This window comes from Notechis scutatus, chromosome 5 (genome assembly GCF_049901735.1).
Source record: "Notechis scutatus isolate UNSWTSFEM ecotype Mainland chromosome 5, rNotScu1.2, whole genome shotgun sequence".
Taxonomy (NCBI): Eukaryota; Metazoa; Chordata; class Lepidosauria; order Squamata; family Elapidae; genus Notechis; species Notechis scutatus.
This window is the reverse complement of record NC_142013.1, coordinates 4,090,225-4,116,680: the sequence shown is the minus strand read 5'-3', so window position 1 is coordinate 4,116,680 and position 26,456 is coordinate 4,090,225. Positions and strand designations below refer to the sequence as shown.

Below are 26,456 nucleotides of genomic sequence, written 5' to 3'. Positions count from 1 at the left end.
GTCAAAGTGCCTCGGCGTGTCACGAGTGACACGCATGTCATAGGTTAGCCATCACTGTTATAAGGCCTTGGTAAGGCCACACGTGGAATGTGGCATCCAGTTTTGGTCGCCACGATAGAAGAAACGACGTTGAGACTCTAGAACAGGAATGTCAAACTCAATTTCATTGAGGGCTGCATCAGGTGTCAGGTTTCCAAGGGATGAAATCCATTTCAAAAAGAAAAGAGCAACGTCCATCTTCCAAAACAATTTCTTTCATTGAGGAAAGCATCCAATTGGCAAAGTCTGTTGTAATTCCGGATCTGACACAACCCGGAATTACGCCACATAATATTGGAAATTAGAAACAGCCCCCCAAAAGTCACATTCCCCAATAGAAGTAAATGAACGTTGGCCCTGTGTCAACAATCTCCACCTCCGGGTCTCAGGAGGATCAGCTTTTGTTCTCGCGAGAAGAAGAACCACCTAGCCTAAACAACTCTATCTCCACTCTTCTCACCTTAAGAATGTGGCAAGCCCGAAGCCCATCCCCCCCACATAACCAGCAAAGAGAAAGAAAGAAAAGGAATATATAATAAGGCTAAATAAAATGGCTACGCATAGGTCAATTTCGGGTTGTGTTTGACCTCGGCGGGGCTGTGGTGGTGGGGGGGCATAGCCAATTTGGGCACGGCCAGCTCGGCCACTGTTTTCGGCTGCGGCCGCCTCCTGCAGCCCTCTGCCAGTGAAAATAGTCGAGGAGTCTGCCTGCCCTGAAAATAAAACGGGCCAGATGTTGCAAGGCGTGCCAGATGTTTAACCAGCCTCTCAGAAACGCCTCACCCTAAGTTTCCCGTGTTAATGACACCAAGCTGTTTTATTTTCACTTTTCTTTCAGGTAACTCCCTGATGAAGACCTATTTCCAGCAAAAAGGTACCCAACTAGGCTCTTAGGACAGGGGGTCTCCAAACCTTGACAATTTGTGGACTTCAAATCCCAGAATTCCCCAGCCAGCAACTTTACGACTTGTGGACTTCCAACTCCCAGAATTCACGGGCGTTGAAGTCCGCAAGTCGTAAAGTTGCCAAGGTTGGAGGCCATTTGTCTCGACAACACTGAGAAGCTTTTTAATCTCCTTGGTACAGGTGGCCTTTGACTTACAGCACTTAGTTTAAGTATGCCAGAGTTGGCTTCATTTAGGTCAGTGGTGGCTAACCTTTTTGGGCTCCTGTTCCAAAAATTGTGTGCGCGTGCCAGCGCCCAGAAGGCAATGTGCGCACGCCACACACACACACACACACACACCTGCCATCGCCTTACCTACACTGTGCATCCCAGCTGATTTTTGGCCTGTTTGGGGTCTTTTTCGGCCTTCCAGGGGCTTGAGGAAAGCCTCTGCAGTCTTTGCAGGCCAAAAAAATGGGCCGATTTTGTCACTTCCGGTATTTCCGGAAATACAGGAAGTGATGAGACGGGCCTATTTTTCGACCTGCAAAGGCTGCAGAGGCTTTCCTCAAGCCTCTGGGAGACTGAAAAAGGCCTCAAACAGGCCGAAAATCAGCTGGGAGGGGCGCGCATACGCAGTGAGGTAAGTAGGCCAGCGGCTCGCATGCCGGCACAAATGGTTCTGCGTGCCACTGGTTCGCCATCACTGATCTAGGTTAATGCCGGCATGTTGCTCCTAATAAATCTTAGTTTTTTTGAAGCTTGGCTCGAGGCTCATGGTTTAATTGGGGCAATCTTCGGAACCCTGACACGTTCGAAGTGGCCACGGCACTGAGAAGCGACTTATAACTGTTTCTACAACGGTTGCAGTGTCCCCATGGTGGCGTGATCAAAATTCAAATGCTTTGGCCACCAATTCCTACTTATGACGGTTGTAGAGCCCCGGGATCCCCTTTTGCAACCTCCTGACAAGCAAAGTTAAGTGGGGTGCCCGATTCGTTGAACAACCGCGTTACTAATTGGACAGGCGTGGTGATTCGCTTAACAGCGAATGTGGCAAAGAAGGTCGTAAATTCACTTAACAAAGGTTTTACTTAGCCACAGAAATCTTGGGCTCAATTGTGCTCGTAAGGCGAGGACTACCTGTATTATTATTATTATTATGTATTAAATTTATTGGCTGTCCATCTTACCCCATTGTAATTCTGGGTGGTTTACAGTATTAAAAAGATAAAAAAATGTATAACACCTGTACACAGTAAGAAGGAAATGATAAAAAGATAAACACACAAAAGCAATAGCACTTAGACTTATATACCGCTTCATAATGCTTCCCAGCCCTCTCTAAGCGGTTTATAGAGTCAGCCTATTGCCCCTAAGAATCTGGCTCCTCATTTTACCGACCTCGGAAGGAGGGAAGGCTGAGTAAACCTTGAGCCCGTCAGGATCAAACTGCTGACAATCTGTGCAGTTAGTCTCCAATGCTGCATTCTGCCACCAGAAGGAGGAAGAGAAAGAAGAAGTGGAAGAGGAAGGAGAAGGGAGAGAGGGAGGGGAGAAGGAGGGCGGGGGAAAGAAGAGGACGAAGAAGGCAAAAGGAAAGGGAAAAGAAAAGAGAAGAAAGGAAGGGGAGAAGGAGGAAGGGGAAGAGAGAGAGAGAGAGAGGAAGACAAAGTGGAAGAGGAAGGAGAAAGGGGAGGAGAGGAAAGAACGGAGGGGAGGAGGAGGAAAGAAGAGCATGAATAAGCCAAAAGAAGGGAAAATAAAAGGGAAGGAAGGAAGGAGAAGTGAGAGAGAGGAAGAGGAAGGAGGAGGGAGGGGAGGAAGGAACGGAGGGGAGAAGGAGGAAGGTGGAAAGAAGAGGATGAATAAGTCAAAAGGGAAGGGAAAATAAAAGGGAAGGAAGGAAGTGGAGAAGGAGGAAGGAGGAGTGAGAGGAAGGGGAAGGAGAAAGGGAAGGAGGGGAGCAAGGAACGGAGGGAAGAAGGAGGAAAGAAGAGCATGAATAAGCCAAAAGAGAAGGGAAAATAAAAGGGAAGGAAGGAAAGGGGAAGAGAGAGCAAACGAAAGGAAGGAGAAGGAAAAAGCAAGAGGAAGGGAAGAGGAGAAGGGGAAAAGGAAGCAAGAAATAGCAACAGCGCTTAGACTTATATACCACTTCATAGTCCTTTCCAGCCCTCTCCAAGCAGTTTTGAGAGTCAGCCTATCATCCCCCCCCCAACAATCTTGGTCCGCATTTTACCAACCTCAGAAGGACGGAAGGATGAGTCAACCTTGAGCCTGGTGAGAATTGAACTGCTGGCAGTGAGCGGAGTTAGCCTGCAATACTGCACTCTTAACCACTGCACCACCACGGCTCCTACACACTCATGTTTTCTAGGGGCCCTTAGGCAGTTTGGATCCCTCCCTTACCCTGGATGGGGAGGGGGTTCTGGGGTCTCATTGATGATTTCCCCGTCCGCCACATTAAGGAAAGAAAATGGTTTTAGTCGGGGTTTTCCGATGTAATTGCCCCTCTACTTGTGGTCCTCAACTTCGACCTTTGTTTAAAGGGACCCTTCGAAGTTACAGCGGCATTGAACAAGAGTGACTTGGTGACCAGTTTTCACACTTAATGGCCGTTGTGGCACACACAACTCCATGGTCATGTGATCCAAATTCAGAGGCTGGATAATAGACTCGTATTTGCGACGGTCGCAGTGTCACGCCATCCCCTTGGGCGACCTTCCAACATGCCAGAGTCAAATGGGGAAGCCAGATTCGCTTAACCGTGTCACTAACTCAATCCCCGTGGCGATTCGCTTGAACGACAGTGGCGAGACAGGTTGTAAAACGGGGCAAAACTCACTCTCAACAACCGTCTGTCAGGGTTCTGGGTAATGCTCCCAACTAGTTCGACTAGTTCGTTTAGCAACAGAATTTTTTTTTGGGGGGGGCGCTAGGGTCGTAAGTTGAGGACTACATATAGTGTGACTACCTATAATGTGAGGCGTGGCTCCTCCTTCAAATCCGTGGCCTTTGTTGTTTTCCTTCCTCCTCAAGGAACGACCACCAAGATCACCACAATCCCGGTGACGTCGAAGCCCAACGTCATCGTTGTGCAGAAAACCGCGGGAAAGGGCACCACCATTCAAGGACTTCCCGGCAAAAATGTGGTCACGACCTTGTTGAACGCAGGGGTAAGTCCACATCCGCCCGAGAACAGCAACACTATCATGTCCCTGTCAGAGCCTGAATCAGCGGGGGAAGAGGAGCCGGAACTGGAGCCGACAGAGATTGAGGGGGGCAGGTTCCTTGACTTCGGAGGAAAATGGGGAAGAACAGGCCAGGGCCTTTCAGGATTGGGACGGCTTGTAGGCAGGGAGGAAGGAGGACAGGATAACCAAGAGAGGCTAGGCAGTGGGCATGAGAGACAAGAGCTCAGGTGATGAGCAAAGACTTCCCCCTCCTGATCCGAGAGCATGGAGAGCAGAGAGAAGGCGGGAACAGCTCAGGCTGACCCGTTATGGTTAGAATATAGTTACTGCTCTGGGATAGAAGCTGTTTTTCAGCCAACTTGTTGGTTTTATTGTCCTGAACCATCTGCCAGATGGTAATAGTTCAAAAAAAAAAAAAAAAAAAGGATGTCCAGCATGAGATGGATCTTTAAGGATGTTTTGAACTTTCTTAAGGCAGCCATAGGACATCAAAAGCCTGTAGGACAGGGATCGCCAACCTTTTCGACCTCAGGGACCACCAAATTCATAATTTTAAATCTCGCGGACCACTAGTGTGAATTTTGACTGACGGTGGCTTGCTGACGTTGGTGGGAGAGAGAGAGATCTGATCTAACTTCTCTCCCCCCCCCCTCTCTCTCACACACACCCACACACAGACACACAGAGAGAGGCTAGGCAGTGGACATGAGAGACAGAGCTCAGGTAGTGAGCAGGGACTTCCCCCTCCTGATCCGAGAGCATGGAGAGCAGAGAGAAGGCGGGAACAGCTCAGGCTGACCCGTTATGGTTAGAATATAGTTACTGCTCTGGGATAGAAGCTGTTTTTCAGCCAATTTGTTGGTTTTATTGTCCAGAGAGAGAGACAGAGGCAGGAGTGGGATTCAAATTTCTTAACTGGTTCTGTGGGTGTGGCCTAATTTGTGGGTGTGGCTTGGTGATCATGTGACTGGCTGGGCATGGTTTGTATGTAAATATTATAAATATTTATGTAAATAATTGAATTTTTTATTTAAAAAAAGAGGAACTTTTACCCAAAATCAGGCAAAGCAGGCAGGCAGATTAAGTTGCTCGCAGAATCACAGATTCACTCAGAGATCTACCTTTCTGCCATCGGCTACCTGAGTCTGCACGGAATAATAGAAGCTTCAGTCCTAAGGAAGGTTCGGCTCTGCTTAAAAGCAGAGCCGAAGATCTAAAGATTAGCTAGAAAGCAAGAAAGGCAACGATTTCCTGCTTTCTAGCTAATCTAAATCTCCCGGCACAGCAGAACAGCTGATGGTCGGGGGAGGGGGAAGGAAAATAGCAACTTAGCCGGCAAGTTTGCCGGGTAAGGAGTAAGTGGGTGGGGAGGGTTCCCGCGGGCCATGTGGGCGGCGCAGTCTTGTGTTCCTGCGCAACCTGGATTAATTGCTTTTGGAGGTGCTCTGGGGGTGACATTTCTCCGAGGACCACCAAAATTTTCTTGCGGACCACCGGTTGGCGACCACTGCTGTAGGACGTTAAATTGTTGTTGTTGTTTTCAGGGGGAGAAAACGATCCAAACCGTCCCAGCCGGTGCCAAACCAGCCATCATCACTGCCACCCGGCCCATTACGAAAATGATCGTCACGCAGCCGAAAGGAATTGGCTCCGGTGTCCAGCCGGCGACCAAAATTATCCCCACCAAAATTGTATACGGACAGCAAGGGAAAACTCAGGTACGCCTTATTTTTTTTAGTCTTCAGGTGAGCAGAGTCAACATCAGGGGTGGGCAATTAATTGTACCAAGGGGTCACACGAGAAATACGAAGAACGGCTGCAGGATTTGGGAATGGCCCGTCTAGAGAAAAGAAGGACTGGGAGTTGTGGGGCACAACACATGATAGCTGTCAACTCATAAAACATTTTATATACACGTTTTATAGATGTCAACAGAAAGGAGGGGGGAGTTTCAAGGCAGGCAGCAGTGTGGAATCGAAAGTACATTCCATTCATGTTTTCTTCAAAGACTGATTGGATGACTGAAGCTTCTGCCGTGCAAAAATCTAATTGGAGAGCATGATTGATGACTCTTGGCTATGGAGGTGTCCCATTGGAGAATATGAATTACGATACACCCAGAGGGTGGGGTGGGGGAAAACCAGGGTCAAAGGTGACAGTGAATTACGTATCTCAGAGTCGGCTACGCCCAGGCTAATGCCGGCATGTTAACTTCTAATAAATCCTTTTTAGTTTTGGGAGTGTGGCTCATGATTTAATTGGAGTAACTGCCAGAATCCTGACAGATAGCTGACTCTGAGATATGTACCGGAACAGCTTGGCTAACTGGCGGGCTGAGGGTAGTAACGGCCGGAATCCTGACAATATTCCGGTATTTGAGGGGCTGCCACAAAGAGGAAGAGGTCAACCCCTCCAAGATGGTGTAGGACAGTGATGGCTAACCTTTTTGTTGTCATGTGCTGAAAGTGTGCGCGCACACGTGCCTGCACCCATAATGCAATGTGCATGCAACAACACCCCCCCCCATTCCCCTGCACATGCGCGGCAGATATCCGACAATCGGCTGGTGGGAGGTACATGCGCAGTGGATCTGTTCCAGGCAAGGCTCGTGTGCCAGCAGAAATGGCTCTGCGTGCCACTTCCGGCACACGTGCCATAGGTTCACCATCATGGGTGTAGGGTCTCCTGTTTGGGCGGGAGTTGGACGATGGCCTATACCAGGGGGTCTTCAAACTTGACAGCTTTAAGACTTGTGGACTTCAACTCCCAGAATTCCTCCTCCAGTCATGTTAGCTCAGGAATCCTGGGAGCTGAAGTCCACAAGTCTTAAACCTGCCAAGGTGGAAGACCCTTGGATTAGAGAGAGACAGAGAGACAAGCTAGATAGATGATAGATAGGGAGATAGAAGATAGATGCTGTAGATCAGGGGTCTTCAAACTTGACGGCTTTAAGACTTGTGGACTTCAACTCCCAGAATTCCTCCTCCAGTTATGTTAGCTCAGGAATCCTGGGAGTTAAAGTCCACCAGTCTTAAGTTTGCCAAGTTTGAAGACCCTTGGATTAGAGAGAGAGACAGACAAGCTAGATAGATGATAGATAGGGAGATAGAAGATAGATGCTGTAGATCAGGAGTCTTCAAACTTGACGGCTTTAAGACTTGTGGACTTCAACTCCCAGAATTCCTCCTCCAGTCATGTTAGCTCAGGAATCCTGGGAGTTAAAGTCCGCAAGTCTTAAACTTGCCACATTTGAAGATTCTTGGCCTACACCGCTTCAGACAAATGGTTGTCCAACATCTTCTTAAAAAACTTCCAGTGTTGGAGCACTCACAACTTCTGGTGGCAAGTTGTTCCATGGATTAATTGTTCTCACTGTTAGGAAATTTCTCCTTGGTTCTAGCTTGCTTCTCTCCTTGCTTAGTTTCCATCCGTTGCTTCTTGTCTTGCCTTCCGGTGCTTTGGATAATAGCTTGACTCCCTCTTCTTTGGGGGGCAGCCCCTCAGATACTGGAACACTAAAATCTTTGGAATCCTATCAATTCATTTTTGACTGGATCCAGAGAGAAAATCTTCTTGGTCTTTTCCAGGAGAAATATCTTAAAAGACCAACAAAATTATGATGACTCTTTACAGTAATTTTCCCATTGGTTTACAGAATAACAGAGTTAAAAGGGACCTTGGAGGTCTTCTAGTCCAACCCTCTCTGTTCAAGCAGGAGACCCTGTCATGTTTCAAACAAATGGCTCTCCAATTTCTTCTCAAGAACCTCCAGTGATGGAACACCCACAATTTCTGGAGATAAATTGTTCCAGTGATTAATTGTTCTCACTGTTAGGAAATTGCTCCTTAATTCCAGGTTGCTTCTCTCCTTGATGAGTTTCCATCCGTCGCTTCTTGTCCTGCCTCTTCAGGGGCTTTGGAGAATAGCTTGACTCCCTCTTCTTGGTGACAACCCCCTGTTGTAAGCAAGGGAACTGCTAACGGAGCACAGCTTCTGGTGGCCCTATCTCCCTCCCTGTCATGCCCCTGTTGGAATCTGATTCCGAGGGAGAGGTGGAACAGCTGACGGGGAGTGGGAATGTGGCTCCAGTGGTTGTGGAGGAAACTGGGGAAGGGCATATACAAGCTAGGCATTCATAGGAAGACCCAGGCCCACCCCCTCTTCATCCTAGGGCACGTAGGGAGGAACGGATAAGGGAGCAACGTGGTTTACGGGGGGAGGAAAGGGCCCTGATCCCCTTCATGGGCTGCAGCTGGGAAGACTGTTTAAAAGGGCAAACTCTGCATGGCAAAGTTGCTGGAAGCAAAGTGTGCATTATCTTTGTCGAGGCTTATCTTGGTTTTGGCGTCCGCCCAACTGTGGGTGCTGCCTTATGTTTTGGAAGTCTGCAATTTATCATCCTGGCCTGCCGTGTTAATTACTTCATCGTGGTTTGTGTTGTTGTTTTTTTATTTCTAATTCCTTTGGGTTCGGACTGCGTTTCTTCCCTTCGTAGACTGTTTTTGGAAGAGTTTGACCTCCAGCCGAGGATAACTGGACATTGGGGGCCAAGTTGGAGGCATTAAAGGGAATTTATCTAGTTTGGTGACTTTGTTTGTTTTATGCCACACCCCGGGTCATCACAGTCCCCTTACCTTCCCCTCACTGGCTGCGGGAAAGATGTCCCTGTGGATCCTGACCCCTGAAGCCAGAACACTTTGCTTCCCTTGTAGGTCCTCATCAAACCCAAGCCAGTGACCTTCCAGGCCACGGTGGTCAGCGAGCAGGCGAGGCAGCTGGTGACGGAGACCCTTCAACAGGCCTCTCGTGTGGTAGAGACCAGCAACGCGTTCCTGCCAGAGGTGAAGGAAGAACCCCTGGTCTATACCGACAGCAGTTCCTCTTCGGTGGAGTCCATCCAAAGTTCCCAAGGTGAACGGCGTAGAGATTTGACTCAGGGGAAATCTACTGGGGTTGATGTTTGCTGGAGAAGGCCTTTTAGGTTCCCCTTGGAGTGTTTTTGTCAGTCTTTCTAGGGACAGAAAGCCCTAGCCCAGGCCAGGTTGTGGTCCATCAGCCACTGGGGTTCTGACCAAGGCTTCCTGAGACGCCAACAAACACACATAAAATCCCAAACTCTTTTATTTTAGTTCCGTGGCTGTGAATAATTGTCATTGGCAGCCCAGAATGAGCCTTAACCGGTTATAATTAGTCCCAGGGACCTCTGCCAAAGTTCTTGGAGAGAACTCTGATAAGAATGCATCTTATCTGACTTGAAGTGCTGCTAATGACTAAAGTCCCCAATTAGTCTTTTAAAACCAAAACGGAGAACAAATTAAACCCGGAGCTTTCAGAGTCCAAACTGATCAGAGCGAACGACGTTGCTTCCTGCAAAGGTTTTCCTACCTTTGCCTGTCCTTGATACCTTAGGGGAGGGGCAATCACTTCCCAGCCTTCCTCCCGAATCGCCCCTTTTGTCTTAGCTGCTCTTGCCTTCTGGCAGCTCTGCACATACGCGCACTGGGAACAGGCTCCCCTTGTTCCTCTGCCTCGCTGCTGCCAGATACTGGAGGCTCCGAAGTCAGCACATAACTCCCAGATAGTCCTCGCTCCATCTCTGAATCAGATGTAGGATCCTCGTCCGAGTCCTCCCCAGACTCCTGGACTGGTCCCTGTTCTTCCCCACTGTCCGACTCTGCTGCCGTCTCCACCGGCGAATCACAATGGGGAAAAACTGTCCTTGTGTCTAGTTGTTCCAGTGTGCAGTGCTCTACAGCGTCATTTTGAGGGTAGGAGTTGAAACAGTTTATGTCCGGGATGTGAGGGGTCTGTAGATATTTTCACAGCCTTCTTTTTGACTCGTGTAGTATGCAGGTCCTCCATGGAAGGCAGGTTGGTAGTCATTGTTTTTTCTGCAGTCCTAATTACTCTTTTGAAGTCTGTGTCTGTCTGTCTTTGTCTCAGATTCCCAGCCCGTGGTCCATGTCATTGCTTCCCGGAGCCAGGATTGGTCGGAACACGAAATCTCTGTGGATTCCAGTCCCACCATCATCTATCAAGATGTCTCAGGCGAAGCTCAGTCTGCGACGTCGACCATTAAAGCCTTACTGGAGCTCCAGCAGACGACAGGTGACTATCCGAAAACCTCGAGTTTTCCCCTAGTTGCCATGTGGAAACTCTTTGGAATTTGTCTTTTCCCTGTTACTAGCTCGATACCCGTGCTTCGCTACAGAATGATGTGGTCGGCCTTTGGAGATGGTGGAGGCTGGCAGCAGTGAGGAAGAGGTTCCCAAGGAACCTGTGCCCAGGGCACGTGCGCGCAGGGCTGCTCGAAGGAAAGAGCAGCTGCAGCAGCGCAGGTGACTCGGGAGTAAGGCTGCAAGGTGATGGCCCCTCCCTTAAGGGATAAAAGCCAGCCCTCAGAGGTGGGATTCTTTGCAGGAAGCAAGGAAGATTCTTGCACTTCAAGCCTTGTGGAAGTTCGGACTATCCTGGTTTGTGTTTGGAGACTTTTGGCTTTGATTATTCCCTTGCCATTTAATCTAGTGTTCTTAGCAGCCTTGCACCACCTTGGCAAGGCTCGTTCTTATCTGGGACAATTAGTTTTTAATAGCATTTTACTGTGAATGAACTGAATTCACAGAGAAGCATTAAAAAGGTTTTGCTTTTATCTCTGTTTGGTGTTTGCTTTGAACAAGGCTTGGGTCAGAAAAGCGTGTTGGGCCCGGTCTCTGGGTGTTATGTGAATCTCATTGCATGTATACTGTGTATATACGTACAATAAGAATAAAGAATTAAAATGAAAAATTTAAAAACGGCCTCCCCAGGCTGCGGAGGCCCTTCTGGAGCCGCTGGCAGGCCTGTTTTTTGCCCTCCAAAGGCCCCCGTGTAGGCCCTGCACTTACCTGGGCCGGGTGGAGACTCCTGGGAGGGGCGGGGTGGGAGGGGCGGAGCCAGCTGGTCAACTACCGGTTTGCTGAACCGCATGTAAAATTAACATCCGGTTCACCCAAACCGGTGTGAACTGTAGCAGCCCCCACCCACCCCTGGGACAACCCCTGTAGACCGTCAACCCCCCCAGGCCTGTCACTTCACACACACACCCCTTCGTTTTTGCTGCAATAGTCAAAGAGAAGTTGGAAGCCAAGCCTCGGCAGGCCACCATCGACCTCAGCCAAATGGCCGTCCCGATCCAGATGACCCAGGAGAAGCAGCATTCTCCCGAAAGTCCGTCAATTGCCGTGGTTGAATCCGAGCTTGTGGCAGAATACATCACCGCCGGTGAGTCCCTGTGGGAGATGGGTGGGCGAGAAGACAACCCCACCCCCCCCAAGCAGGTCTCTCTGCATGCAAGGAGAAAAGAAGGAGATCCGCTCACCTGGATCTACCGTGTTTCCCTGAAAATAAGACTCTGTCTTTTATATGTGTATATATTCACCAAAAAAAAGGGGGGGCACCAGGTCTTATTTTGGGGTGGGGGATGTCATCCACTGACTAACCTCACTTGTGCTGGTCACCCCCGGCCTCCTTTCCGCTGTCAGAGGCCTTCAGGATCTTCTGGCAAGGCTTCCCTGAAAAGCCTCCGCAGCCAAGAAGAGACCTCGGTCGATCCAGAGCTTTCTAATCAGCCATAGAGGCCTTCAGGAAAGCCTCATCTGCCATCATCAGGTTCGTGTGCCGGGTTCGTCTTCGTCGAACACGAGCCCTGATGATGGCAGATGAGATTCTGCCGAAAGGTCGCTACAACTTTGAAAGCACAACTATAAAGACGTGGGAAAATACCCGAACAAAGCTGAATACCATACATATAAATACCCGTGAAAACATAAGAAAACAAATATGTCTGTGTGTGTGTGTGTGTGTGTGTGTGTGTGTGTATGTACGGACTTTATTTGTACTGTACACCTCCACATTATTTTCTGAACAGTTTATTTATTTTTTAAATGAAGGTGCTAACAGACACCCACCTGACGGTTTAGTGATCGGTTTGTGTGTGTGTGTGTGTGTGTGTATGTATGGGGGTGGGTGGGTGGGTGGGGTGTTTGTGTGTTCCATTAAAATATGTGCACTGGATTTGAACATGGAGGTAAATTTCACTCTAAATCCATTTTTTTTTCATATGTCTCTTAGCAAACCGTGCGAGCATTACTGAGTTGGAGGGATTTTTTTATTAGATAGATAGAAGAAAGAGGTGGGGAGGGAGGAGGGAAAGAAGGAGGGTAAAAGAGAGAGAGAGAAAGGGAGGGGGAGGGAGAGAAAAAGAGAGAGAGAGGAAGAATGTCCATGATTTGAGTTGCAATGCTCTCCAACCCAGAAGGACACCTGGTTTGCAAACACCTGCTGGTGAGCTGCATCACTTGCTTCCTCTCTTAATTCTAATGCTTTTGTCAATCTGCAGACTCTGGAAGGCTTCACTGTGTCCCTTCGCACTCAGAGGAGTATCTTCAGAACCACATTGGTTAGATATTTTATTTTTATGGTACAGACAAGAGGGATTAAGAGAGGATGTGGGTGGTTGGGTTGGGTTGGCTTAGGTTGGGTTGGGTTGGGTTCGATTGAGTTAGGCTGGATTGGGTTCAATTGAGTGAAGTTGGGTTGGGTTGACTTAAGTAGTTGGATTGAATTAGCTTGGATTGAGTTGGGTTGGGTTGAGTTAAGTTGCCTTGCCTTGGCTTCACTTGGATTGGATTGGGTTGGCTTGAATTAGGTTGGGTTGAGTTGGATTGAGTTAGGTTGAGTTTAGTTAGGTTGGCTTGGGTTGGATTGGGTTGGTTGAATTAAATTGGCTTGAATTGGATTGCATTGGGTTGTCTTGGGTGGGATTGGGTTGGGTTGAGTTGGGTTAGGTTAGGTTGGATTGGTTTGAACTGGGTTGGGTTGAGTTGGGTTGGGTTGAGTTGGGTTGGTTGAGTTAAATTGGCTTGGATTGGATTGCATTGGGTTGGGTTGGGTTGGGTTGAGTTGGGTTGGCTTGGCAAAAATGCTGATATTGGCAACTCTGGGAGGCAGACTCATTCATTCATTGTGTGAAGGACCTCAGTGACAGTATTGCCGGTTGCTCCCGACAGTTGCTACTGTCACTTGAGAAAACTTTATGATAGAGGAGACCAGAAAGTTGCAGTCACTTTTTGTGTCTCTATGCCGATGAGTAACAAGGCTTGAAATTGGCCCAGTATAATAAACGATGAGAGCCAGGTGTGCCATAATCACAACACCAAAGTTGCTCTGTTATAGTATATTATACTGTAATACTTTTGTAACCAGGCTAAGCCTGTTGGCAGATGCGATCAGAGGCACTTCTAGATGGTTTTCTGCCCCCTCCCCTCCCCTTCCTTTATTGTTCCCTCTCTTGAACATCTGTTGCAGGCCTTCCTCCCCCTTTTCATCTGTGCTGTCTTTGATTTTTAGCCATTCAACCAGGCAGATGTCTACCTAGCAGTGACTTTCAACTTGGCCACTTTTAAGATGGATGGACTTCATCTCCCAGAATGCTGTCTCTCCCCATGCGGTCTGGGGAATTCTGGGAGTTGAAGTCCACCCATCTTTAAAGCAGTCAAGGTTGAGAAGCACCGCTTGAAGGTCTTCCTTAAAGGACTGGCCTCTGACTGCCTTTCATTCTCTTCCCCTCCTTCTCCTTCCAGTGAGCCACCGGTCCCAGTCCCACCAGCCATCGTCCGAGCCCCACCGGACCTTGCTTCAACACGTGGCCCAATCCCAGACGGCGACACAAACCTCAGTCGTGGTGAAATCCATTCCCACCTCTTCTGCAGGCGCCATCACGCACATCATGCAGCAGGTGAGCTATGTGTCCATGGAAAGGTGATGGACTTGCCAGCATTGTACAGGTGCCCGGGATACTATTCATGTGGGGTTGGTTGTTTCCTTGCAGACATTTCATTACCAAACTAGGTGACATCATCAGTGCTAGGAGGAGGGGTTTGCTCTTTTCATTACCAAACTAGGTAACATCACCAAGGCTAGAAGGGAACTGGGGTTTAATCCTCTGCAAGCAGTTGCAGATGGCAGTGGAGTCAGACAGTGAGGAAGAACGGGGACCAGTCAGGGAGTCTGGAGAGGACTTGGACGACGGTCCTGTGTCCGATGCAGAGATGGGGTCAGGACCATCTGGGAGTGGGGTGCTGAGTCCGGAGCCTTCGGAGTCTGGCAGCAGCGAGGCAGAGGAACAAAGGGAGCCTGTTCCTAGTGTGCTTATGCACAGAGCTGCCAGAAGAGAGCAGCTGAAACAAAAGGGGCGACTCGGGAGTAAGGCTGGGAGGTGATTGCCCCACCCCTAAGGGATAAAAAGTCAGACCTCAATGACGAGACCTTTGCAGGAAGCAACGTAGTTCGATCGGTTCTGAGTCACCTTTGAAGCTGTGTACTTTGGTTGGCTTTTTCTTGTACTTCGGTTGGTTTCTTTTAGAGTTAATTGGATCCTTCTGTTTTTGGCAGCATTCCATAGAACTGAAAGGTGGGTGCTTATCTTGGGGGGACTGTTTAAGATTAGCTCCGGCTGGGAATGAAAGCCATTCCCAGCGTTGCAATAAAACGGGTTTTGCTTTTAAAACCAGTTTGTGATTAATTAGGATTTGCGAAGCCTGGGTCAGAACGCTACCTGTATATAAACCAAAGGCTTAGACTTAAGAATGATTTTATTGTCACTTTGAATGTACGCTAATCCGCCATACCTTAAAACAGTGATGGCTAACCTTTTCAGCTTGGTGTGTCGAAAATCGGGAAAAAGTGTAGCTTTCCTCGGATCATGTGTCACTTCAAGAAATATCAATAATTTGGTTTATGACGGACTGGGCTGGGGTGATCACACAGGGCTGTGAAACTCGTCTCCCTGGTCTCAGGGCTGCAGGTGCAGGATGTGGGGATCGGAAAGCCACCTTACAGGGCTGTGAACCTCATGGATCTCCTTTCCTCCTGTAGCGTTCATGAGGTAATGAAACTGACAAACCTCAGTTTATGGCGGTTAAAACTGGTTCTCTGCTGCAAAGATCTTGCAGCAGCGGTGACACCACGCCTCCACGCAACAAGCAGGGAGCAGGGATTGGAGCAGAGCACAGGCAGCCTCTAAATGTGCAGGTTTTCCCCACACCAACAGGCGTGTCAGTCAAAGTGCCTCGGTGTGTCACGAGTGACACGCGTGTCATAGGTTAGCCATCACTGCCTTAAAATGTTTTGGATCACATTGGGCCCAAAGATTCCCCGCCAACTTTTGATTTACATTCATTTGTTAGCCCCACCAGTGAGGTTGTGGGGCAGGCATGCTGACTAAGGTCGATCCGGATGGTAATTTGAGCTGATTCTGAGGAGCCCAGGATTGTTCCTAACCCTACTTTTGATGCCTTCTCTCTCCTGCCTTCCAGGCCTTGAGCAGCCACACGGCTTTCACCAAACACAGCGAGCAGCTGGGCACCGAGGAAGGGGAAGTAGAAGACACCTTGGACCCCCAGACGGGTCTCTTCTACCGGTCGGCCCTGACTCAGGTGCAGAAGCAGCAGAAGCTAAGCCAAGCCCAACTGGAACAAACCCAGCTTCAGGTCAAGACCTTGCAGTGCTTCCAAGCCAAGCAGAAGCAGACCATCCACCTCCAGGCGGAGCAGCTGGCCGGCAAGCTGCCCCAGCTCCCTCAACTCTCCATCCGACACCAGAAACTCGCTCCCCTCCAGCAAGATCTGGGCACCGCCAAGCTGGACGCCCAGCAGGCCGTCGCCCGCGAGAGGCAGCTGCCCACCTTGGTCGCCCAACCCCAACAGACTGTGGTTCAGGTGCTGGCCGTCAAAGCCACCCAGCAGCTACCCAAACTTCAGCAGGCCCCCACGGCGCAGAAGATCTACGTCCAGCCCCAGAGCCAGCTGCAGCTCCCCGCCGCGCCCGAGAAGCAGCCCACCAGCCAGGTGAGACCCCCACGAGAGGACAGGGAGGGGGATGCGGGTCCACCCCCAGGGCTGGTGACCTGACCCTCGAAATCCCACCTCGGCTTATTAGGAAGTGTGCTACCCCCTGACTCGCCCACATATCAGGGTGTTCTGACGTCGGCTTCCCAAAATCACGAAGCAGAGTCCCCCGTCCCGACAAAACCCCTTTTTTATTAGGCTAATGTGAATTCCTAGCGTTCACGTCCAGCAAAGCCCCGGCAAACAGTCTTTCAAGGTTGAGTTATAACCACAGACCTTATCAGCCTTGGAGAGTTGCCAGGCCAATAGCTTCCGAACGCAATGCTGTACAAGGAAAATAGCTGGCAAGGAGTCTGTGAGAGGCACGAACAAATCTTCACACTAATTAAACGAACTAATTGTCTCCTGCAAACACCACTCCCCTTTTGCTCCTCTTTATTCCCTATGGGAGGGGCCATTCCCCGGTGTGCCTTTACTCCCGAGTCGACCCTTGTTCCTTAATGTTCCCTTCTCCTGGCAGCTCTGCACAGGCGCACACTGGGAACAGGCTCCAGCTGTTCTTCTTCCCCACTGATCTCCGAAGGCAGCTGATAACTGTCAGATGGCCCCGGCCCCATCTCTGCCTTCGATGCAGAGCCCTTGTCGGAGCCTTCCTCAGCCTCCAGGGCTGGCCCATGTTCCTCCCCAACCTCCTCACTGTCCGAACTTGCTGCCTGCTCTGCTGGCTGCTGGCGGGCCACAACAGGAGGCCAGATTCACTTAACAACTGCGTTACTGACTTTACAACTGCAGTGATTCCCTCTGCAATGGTGGCAAGGAGGGTCCTAAAATGGGCCAGAACTCACTAAATAACCATCTTGCTTAGCCATGGAAAATTCGGACTCAATTGCGGTCATACGCCGACGATCGCCTATGCTATGAATCTTTTGCCCAGAACAACTGAGTCAACTGGTTGAACTGCTGGCAGTCAGCAAAGTCAGCCTACAATACTGCATTCTAACCACTGGGCCACCATAGGTCCTCCTTCCTTCCTTCCTTCCTTCCTTCCTTCCTTCCTTCCTTCCTTCCTTCCTTCCTTCCTTTCCTTTCCTTTCCTTTCCTTTTCCTTCCTTCCTTTTCCTTCTTCCTTCCTTCCTTCCTTCCTTCCTTCCTTCCTTCCTTCCTTCCTTCCTTCCTTCCTTCCTTCCTTCCTTCCCTTCCTTCCTTCCTTCCTTCCTTCCTTCCTTCCTTCCTTCCTTCCTTCCTTCCTTCTTTCCTTCCTTCCTTCCTTCCTTCCTTCCTCCCTCCTCCCTCCCTCCCTCCCTCCCTCTCCTTCCTTCCTTCCTTCCTTCCTTCCTTCCTTCCTTCCTTCCTTCCTTCCTTCCTTCCTTCCTTCCTTCCTTCCTTCCTTCCTTCCTTCCTCTTTGTTTTTTGTTTTGTTTCTTTCTTTCTTTCCTTCCCTCCTTTCCTTCCTTCCTTCCTTCCTTCCTTCCTTCCTTCCTTCCTTCCTTCCTTCCTTCCTTCCTTCCTTCCTTCCTTCCTTCCTTCCTTCCTTCCTTCCTAAGTAGTTTACAATGTCAGCTTCTGACCCCCAACCATCTGGCTCCTCATTTCACTGACATCGGAAGGAGGGAAGTAAAGGATTATCTGGGTTCCTGGCATTTTCTCAACTGTCTGTGTTTCGCTGGCCTTTCAAGTCTGCAATTCCTTCTCCCGCCCTGTCAAGTTAATTGCTGCAGCGTGGTTTGTTTGGATTTTTTTTTTTAACTATAAAAGAATTTTTTTAATTTTTATACAAACCTACACAAACAAAACATAAAAGCATAAAGCCATCTTCCAGTTGGTTTGGATTTTTGGTTACCGTTTGTATGTACTTTGTTTTTGGACTAAATTTCCTCCACTTAAAGGCTATTCCTTTAAAAAACTTTTTTTTCTCCAGCCCAGAAGGTAACCTTGGACATTGGGGGCAAAGTTGGAGAGAATAAAGGGACTCTTCTTGCTTATTGGACTGTGTTGCCTTTGTGCCACGGCCCTTGGGGTCATCACATTTGGATTCCTTTGAAGCTTGGCTCGAGGCTCACGATTGAATTAGGGCAATCGCCGGAACCCTGACATCCACGAGGGCCGTATGTCAAGGACTACCTGTGATGTGAATTGACCCCGCCTGTAACAAGTGTGCCATCTCTCTTTGATTTTCAGGTGCACCAGCCCATCATCACCCAAGGATCTTCCGTTACAAAGATCACTTTTGAAGGGCATCAGCCCCCCATGGTCTCCAAGGTGACCCCTCCCCTCCCGACCTTGTTTCCCGGCCAGTTGGCCGCCAAGACGGCGGTGGCGGACATTTTGAAGATGTCCATGATGGAGGCCCAGATCGAGCCCAGTGCCGGAGGGGAGGTGGCGCGCAAGACCTGCCCCCCGGCCCACCCTCCGGGCGAGGTGGAGTCGAGCCCCACCTCCGTGCTGAAGGCAGCCCCGGGAGGGGCACCCGCCCTGGGAACGGCTTCCGTCTTGCAGCAGGTGAAAACCTTGGACTCGAATTCAAGCCCTCCTGGCACGGGGCTGCCTCTCCAGGAGAGGAAGCCGAACCCCCTGGCTCAACCCACCGCCAGCCAGTTCATCCGTATCCAGAACGTCGCTGCCCCCAAAGCCGAGGAACTGGCGGCCGAAATCCTGATCCAGGTAAGGCAAGAATGAAGCCCTTTGGGTCCTGAGTGTTCAGCTGATTTGATGCTATTATCATTGAGGGAAGCCTCTGCAGCCTTTGGAGGCCGAAAAAAAGGCCCATTTCATCACTTCCTGTATTTCCGGAAATACCAGAAGTGACAAAACGGGCCCATTTTTCGGCCTCCAAAGGCTGCAGAGGCTTCCCTTGAGCCTCTGGGAGGCCGAAAAAGGCCTCAAACAGGCCGAAAATCAGCTGAGAGGCGCAGTACAGGTAAGGGGGTGGGGGCAAATTGCATGCACAGGGGGCATGGGGGCCGCACACATTGCCTTCTGGGTGCTGGCACGCAAACGCAAATGCACACGCAAATTTTGGCACAGGAGCCCAAAAAGATTAGCCACCGCTGTTCTAGACTGTCCTTTGCCCAAAGACTTCCTAACCTATTTCCGTCCCCCTCTTTTCCAGACAATCCCTCAGTATTCGGTGGCCTGCCATTCCACCTCCAACGTGGTGGTCGAGCCCAGCGGTCTTCTGGAGATGAACAATTTCACCAGTCAACGCCTTGACGAGGAAGACACCGTCATGGAACAGGACATGGACAGCAGCAACGAAGACGGGACGGAGCCCAGCCCGATGCAGATTTCGGAACAGACCTAGCGGCATTTCGGAGGCTGCAATGCACTTTAAGGCAAACCCGCCAAAGGCCTGCCTGTGGCTGTTGGTATCCGGGAAGCTCTTATCTCAGTTGTAAGAAGCACTTTGGTCTATCCGAACAGGCTGACATCCAGCCTTGTTCGCGGCGACAGTATTGGCAAGTCCAGGATTGCAAAACAGTTTGGGCGAGCGAGGCCTCACATCCGGTCTGGGGGCAACCCGACGACACTAGAATGTATTTTCATTGAAGGCAAGAAAGCAAATAGGACACACAGTGATTTTTTAAAATTTTATTATTATTATTATTATTTTTTCCCATTATGGTATATTGAAGTTTCGTTTGCTACGACATTCTGGATTTTCTATTGAAATATTGTGGTGGTTTTTTTGTTTTTGTTTTGTTTTTTTAAAAAAAACAGCAACAGCCACCAAACTAACCTTCCCTATTCTCTCCTGAAGCCACAAACCAGAGTTTGCCGTTGAACACGTTTTTATTGCAAAGAGTGATTTTGTTTTAAAGGTTGAAGCCTGTTTCTCTTAAAACCAATCGCAGGGAGTGTTCAGACGTGCTCTTGTAAGCAGGGAGGGAGAAGCAGAGTAGGACGCTGCTTCTCCTTTTTGTTTGTTTCGAAGTAAATGTCAACGTATTAGCTTTTAAAATGAAACTGAAGTCAATTTCAGAATATTAGCCTTTAAAACAGAACGGAAGTCAATTTCAGAATATTAGCCTTTAAAACAGAATGGAAGTCAATTTCAAAATATCAGCCTTTAAAGCAGAATGGAAGTCAATTACAAAATATTAGCCTTTAAAACAGAACAGAAGTCAATTTCAAAATATCAGCCTTTAAAGCAGAATGGAAGTCAATTACAAAATATCAGCCTTTAAAACAGAATGGAAGTCAATTACAAAATATTAGCCTTTAAAACAAAACGCGTCAATTTCAAAATATTAGGCTTTAAAACACAATATAAGTCAATTTCAAAATATCAGCCTTTAAAACAACGGAAGTCAATTGCAAAATATCTTTTAAAACAAAACGGAAGTCAATTTCAAAATATTAGCCTTTAAAATAAAACGGAAGTGAATTTCAAAATATCATCCTTTAAAACAAAACGGAAGTCAATTTCAAAATGTTAGCCTTTAAAACAAAACAGAAGTGAATTTCAAAATATCATCCTTTAAAACAAAACGGAAGTCAATTTCAAAATGTTAGCCTTTAAAACAAAACAGAAGTGAATTTCAAAATATCATCCTTTAAAACAAAACGGAAGTCAATTTCAAAATATTAGCCTTTAAAATAAAACGGAAGTGAATTTCAAAATATCATCCTTTAAAACAAAACGGAAGTCAATTTCAAAATGTTAGCCTTTAAAACAAAACACACGGTCCGCAAAATCTCAAATTTTGGATGCCACACTCTGTTGTTGCTTCTCTTCCCTTATTTTTCACAGGTTATTATTATTTTCTTTTTATGAACCACAAATTGAACTTTTCACAAAGCCCCGTGTTAAACCTGCTTTTATTTATCTAGAATATTTCAATTTCCCCACTCCTGGTCTCGGCAACAGAGCCAGGACCTTGTTCAATACCTTTTCATATTTAAGCTGTGAAACGAGAATTGGTCTAACGTGGAGGACATCGGACGTCCGAGATTAGAATTCGGGTGCAAGTGTAAAGATTTGGACTCGTCTAATCCTTTAAAGGCATTTTTTTTAAAGAAAAAGAAAAAACAACCACACAATTTTTCGTATGATTATGCGGGAGACTTTAAAAATGTACATTTTGGCCTTTTAATAATTTCGTTTGGACTGTATTTAAAAGGGATCCTTCTTCTTCGAACGAATAGTTTTAGTTTGCACAGGAAATATATCGGGGTTTTTATCAAAAGTCCAGATTAAAAAGAAAACAAGGAAAAAAAAAATCTTAATAATGAAGACACCGCTTTTATACAGGTGTTGTGTGTGTGTGTGTGCGTGAGAGAGAGAGAGAGAATGTGTATCCACACACAAAAACTGTACATAGGAAGTTTTTATCGCTTTTGTATAGATTTCATTATAAATAAGCATTTTACGATTTTTGGAAGTATCTTGTATATAACGGCCCTTCAGTTGAACTGCTGTTTGTTTTTTGGTTCGGTTCTTGTTCTGTTTATTTTTTTTTCTTTTTCCGTTCCGTTTTGGTGTTTTGTTTTCGGTGCTGAAGTACTACTTTAAGTAGGCGCTCCTCAAAAAGCTCTAATACGATTTTGTGTCAATATTTTTATATTGTGATTTTAGTGTTTTGTATAATTAAACCACCAGTAGACAGAATTCGCCACTGGCTGAAGTTTGAAACCCCCCCAAAAACCAACAAATGTCTGTTTGAAGTGTCATGTCTTAGTTATCACTGCAGAGGGCGCCCTCGGATGGGCTTCGCCACCCATCAATCTCATAGGAATTCTGATATAAAACTTTGCGGAATATTCTTTTTTTTTTTTCCCCCTTTTAAAGCGATTTCTAGCCCAGTCCTTGAATCCTAAGGGATGAATTTGTGTCTCTTACAGATCACCAAGGCGCCTGTGTTGGTTGCTAAATTGCTAAATCTGGGTCCAATTCAAAGCCATTCATGGCACAGGACCAGGTTTATTTCTTTCTTTATTTAAGAAAAATGCAGGTAGAGCTCAACTTAACGGCCACAATAGAGCCCAGAGTTTTTGTTACTAAACGAGACAATCGTTATGTGAGTTTTGCCCCATTGCACCACTTTCCTTGCCCTGGTGTTAAAGTGAATCACCGCCGTTGTTTTACCCTGTTTCTCCGAAAATACGACCTGCCCTGAAAGTAAGTCCTAGCTTGATTTTTTTACACGAGCGCCCAATATAAGCCCTACCCCCCAAAATAAGCCCTAATTAACATCCTGCCCTCTCCAGAGTGGATGGTTGAAAATTAAGCTAGGGTGGGAATGGTGGGTGGAGCTGCCCTACTACTTACCTTTGGACAGGTATAGCCAGGCCTCGCATACCCTGATACCTGCCTTGCTGGTCCATTTCTTCTGCATCCGGCAAGGCTTTCCTGAAGGCCTCTGGAGCTGGTAACAAAGCTCTGGATCGATCCAGAGCTCTCTTATCGTCTGCAGAGGTCTTCAGGAAAGCCTTGCCAGCCACCGCCGAAGAAGATCTTGAAGGCCTCTGACAGCAAAAAGGAGGCCGGGAGCAACGCACACACGTGAGGTTAGTCAGTGGATGACATCCCCAGAAAATGAGACCTGGTGCCTTTTCTGGTAGCAGAAAACTATAAGGAAGGGTCTTATTTTTGGAGAAATGCTGTATCACATTTGTTGTCAACTCAACTGTAGGCCACATATATAGATGAACAATCGAGATCAATTTTAATTTGTGGGAGCTTCATCGCTGGAGGCTTTCAAGAAGAAACTGGCCTGCCATTTGTGAGAAATGGTGTAGGGTCCCCTGCTTGGGCAGTGTGGGTGGGTGTTGGACTAGATGACCTACAAGGTCCCTTCAAACTCTTATTAATCTGTTCATTTAAAATTTTAAGATCAGCCCGGCGCAAAACGTTTGGCCCTTGCTCTCCGAAGCGAGGAGGGCTGGTGCCACCTCAACGCTTCCCATAACATGTCAGGTTTTCCACACTTCTCCGGAAATGAATTTAAAACGAATGTTTCACGGCAGAATTTCATTTCCCGTGACTCAAATTACCAGCCAGTCCAATTCAGCAAATGTTTTCTGCAACATTAATGGCATTTTTCCCCCCGCCCTGCAACAATTCTGCTCTGTTTCCTTCTTTCAGATGAGTTTCCCTATCTTTGTCCGACAGGGTCTTATTTTCGGGGAAACATGGTACTAAGACCGTCGTTAAGTGAATCTGGCTGCCCCATCAATTTGGCTTGTCGGAAGTGCCAAAGGGGATCGTGTGACCCCGGGACTCTGCAGCAACAACCGTCATAAATACGAGTCTGTTGCCAAGCCCCTGAATTTCGATCACGTGACCAAGGAGGCTGCGATGGTTGCAAGTGTAGAAAAAAACGGGCATAAGTCACTTTTTTCAGCGCCATTATAACTTGGAATGGTCACTCAGTGAATTTGTAAGTCGGGAACTACCTAGGAACCGCAAAGGGCCTGCTCCACACAAATCCATTGCTCCCAGTCTCTACAGTAGTGGATAAAATCATTGGAAACCTTTTGGGAAAAGTGTCTTTTTGAGGTTTGATGGCTAATAACACCGAGTCGTGCCATAAAATTATATATCAATGGAAAGATAATTTCATCGAGAATGCAATGCAACGAAGTTTGCTCAATTATATGTTTTCTATGGAAAGCTACAGCCAAAGAACCAGAAAAAAAGGAAGTACAACTTGCTTAGGTTGATATCGGAGGAGCCTCGGTGGCGCAGTGGTTAGAGTGCAGTACTGTGAGCTACTCCTACTGCAATTTGGCAGATCAAATCCCACCAGGCTCAAAGGTTGACTCAGCCTTCATTCCTTCCGAGGTGGGTAAAATGAGGACCCACATGGTTGGGGTCAATATGCTAGCTCTGCAAACTGCTTAGAGAGGGCTGGAAAGCACCGTAAAGCGGTATATAAAACTAAGTGCTATTGCTATATCAGATAGCTTTCCTTCATCTGATTGTAGCCAATGAGCATGAGTGCTTAGAGAGCCAATCAGGTGTCATCTTGTTTCATGAGACAATCAGATCACAGTAGGATCCAGTTATCGATGTCATGGATTGAAGCCGAGAAGAGGACTTTTGTCAGTGTGTTTATTGGATCGCTATCAAGTTGGTTGGGGTTTTTTTTTCAGGTTCTTTCGTTTAGTGAGCTTGTGGAACACAATAAAATTAAAATAATGGTGCAAAGAGTGGACGGGTCTCCCAGAAAGCGATGTAAAAATAGCATCATTAAGTGAACAAGGCTACGAGTTATAAAGAAATTAGAAGAAAAATTGGTGGAAACTTCACCAAAGGTGGCGTTTCTAAGTTTTTGAAGAGGTATAAAGGAGACTCGGTCACTACAGAACCACACTGCTAAAGGCAGGAAAAGGTACACAAAAGCAAGTGATGATGGAAGAATTAAGAGACTGTGCCAACATGGCAGAAGAGAATCGTTTGGGGTGTATACAAGATGAAATGGCACAATGCAGTGTGAAGTTAAGTGCAAGGACTGATCGGTGCAGACTGCAGGAATTTGGCCTAAAATCTAGAATTCCACACACAAAAAAGCCACTTTTATCTCTCAAACAAAGACTAAACTGGGCTAAAACTCATGTTACCTGGACAGGGGAACAATGGGACAGTCATTTGGAGTGATGAGACCAAGACCTCCCTGTTTGGGAGCGATGGCATAAAAATACACTTTTCCCAAAAGGTTTCCACAATTTTGGCCGCCACGGTATATCACGTGGAACGACCGCAAAACAAACAGTTGTAACTCAAGGACTGCCCGTCATCCACTCTTACAAAAAGCTGGCGTTGTTTTGAGGCGTAGAATTCAGACGGGGTGAAGAGATTGTCCGGTCACGGACAGCAGCTGTCGACTTGTAAAACAATGTATTTATAAAATGCAAAACAAAAAACAAAAAAACCAGGGGCCCAACAGCTGGCTGGGTTCTGGAAACTTCTCTTCTGTCTTCTGTTTTAAGCCGAAGCACAAACTCTGGCACGAGCACAGATTAATAGTTTGCTAACTTCACGGTTAAGCCAAGAAGCTGAGAAGAGAACTCTTGCACGTCGGTAGTGTTCAGATTGTATCCAAACGGCTTCTTTTCTTTCCTCCCTCCGAAATGTACGACATTTTTTTCCCCAACCAGATGATCGGGCTGGCGGGATCAGCTGCCCAGAAAAAAACAGATCATATAAAAATTGAGTGGAAAGGGACCTTAGAGGTCTTCCAGTCCAACCCCCTGCTTCAAGCAAGATAAAAAGGAAAAGATTTCCTTGTCCGGTCTGTGTCTGACTTTAGGGAACAGCACTGATCTTCGTTTCTTGGCCGAAGGAGCCCGCGTTGTCCAATGGTATTTTCCGTGGTCAGGTGGCTGGCATGATTCTATGCCAAAGACGCATGGAATGCTGTGACCTTCCCACCAAAGTGGTATCTATTTATCTACTCGCATTTCCATGCTTTCGAACTGCCAGGTGGGCAGGAGCTGGAGCAAGGGACAGGAGCTCACCCATTGTGTTTTGCTCGGGTCTCAAACCTTGACTATCAGCTCTACAGCTAAGAAATATCAGGGTCTTTTAATTTTCTGAGCCATCTCACCTCCTTTAACTTTCAGACTGCAAGGTGGGTAGGAGCTGGAGCAAGGGACAGGAACTCACCCATTGTGTTGTGCTCGGGTCTCAAACCTCGACTGTCAGCTTTACAGCTAAGCAAAATCAGGCTCTTTAACCACTGAGCCATTTCGTCTCTTACTTTCAAACTGCTTAGGTGGGCAGGAGCTGGAGCAAGGGACAGGAAGTCACCCCATCGACGAGTGTTCGGGACTCAACCTTTGACTGTCAACTTTCCAACTGACAAGTTCAGCTGAGCCATCATGCCCCCATCCTGCTGAAGCAGGAGACCCTATAATGTTTCGGACAGATGGCTGTCCAATCCCTTCTTAAAATCCTCCAGTGATGGAGCACCCACAACTTCTGGTGGCAAGTAGTTCCACTGATTAATTGTCCTCACTTTCAGGGAATTCCTCCTTACTTCGAGGTTGCTTCTCTCCTTGATGAAGTTTCTATCCGTTGCTTCTTGTCCTGCCTTTGAGTGGATCGGAGAATAGGTTGACCCTTTTTTTTCTTTCTGTGACAGATCCACAAATATTGGAAGACTGCTATTACGTCTCCCTTCAATCTTTTCTTCATCAGGCTAAAACATACCTAGTTCACATAGCCATTCATCATACAATTAAGCCTCCAGACTCAGTATCATCTCTCTTGTTCTTAAATTGGAGACCCATCTTAACGCTGCAATATGGATCCACAAAGCTGCTCCTCCTCCTCCTGCTGTGTTTTTGATTATCCTGATTGATAGTTGTGTTTTTTGGCCATTCATTCAAAATGAGAAACATCAGAAGAACAAAACCAAACTCCAGCTGTCCCCCATTTATGGGTTTTTTTTAAAGGCATAATTGAAAAGGGGACTGACGTCTCATACAACGAAGCATTGGAACGA

General features: G+C 47.5%; 1 protein-coding gene across 4 annotated transcripts in view; it reads left to right on the top strand.

Annotated features, from left to right (window-relative positions):
* EMSY (EMSY transcriptional repressor, BRCA2 interacting) overlaps window positions 1-21,620 on the top strand; it is a 54,010-nt gene extending 32,390 nt beyond the window's left edge. For 3 of the 4 annotated variants that reach the window (XM_087966009.1, XM_087966007.1, XM_087966008.1), the window contains exons 12-22: window positions 878-913; window positions 3,968-4,104; window positions 5,667-5,840; window positions 8,836-9,034; window positions 10,067-10,231; window positions 11,228-11,383; window positions 12,501-12,560; window positions 13,744-13,898; window positions 15,478-16,008; window positions 18,187-18,669; window positions 19,118-21,620. In XM_087966009.1, coding sequence (XP_087822135.1) covers window positions 878-913; window positions 3,968-4,104; window positions 5,667-5,840; window positions 8,836-9,034; window positions 10,067-10,231; window positions 11,228-11,383; window positions 12,501-12,560; window positions 13,744-13,898; window positions 15,478-16,008; window positions 18,187-18,669; window positions 19,118-19,309 — 2,288 coding nt within the window. In that variant the 3' untranslated portion in view covers window positions 19,310-21,620. The remainder of the gene's footprint in view (window positions 1-877; window positions 914-3,967; window positions 4,105-5,666; window positions 5,841-8,835; window positions 9,035-10,066; window positions 10,232-11,227; window positions 11,384-12,500; window positions 12,561-13,743; window positions 13,899-15,477; window positions 16,009-18,186; window positions 18,670-19,117) is intronic. The other variant, XR_015749695.1, reaches the window with a different exon arrangement.
* Window positions 21,621-26,456: the final 4,836 nt, after the last annotated feature.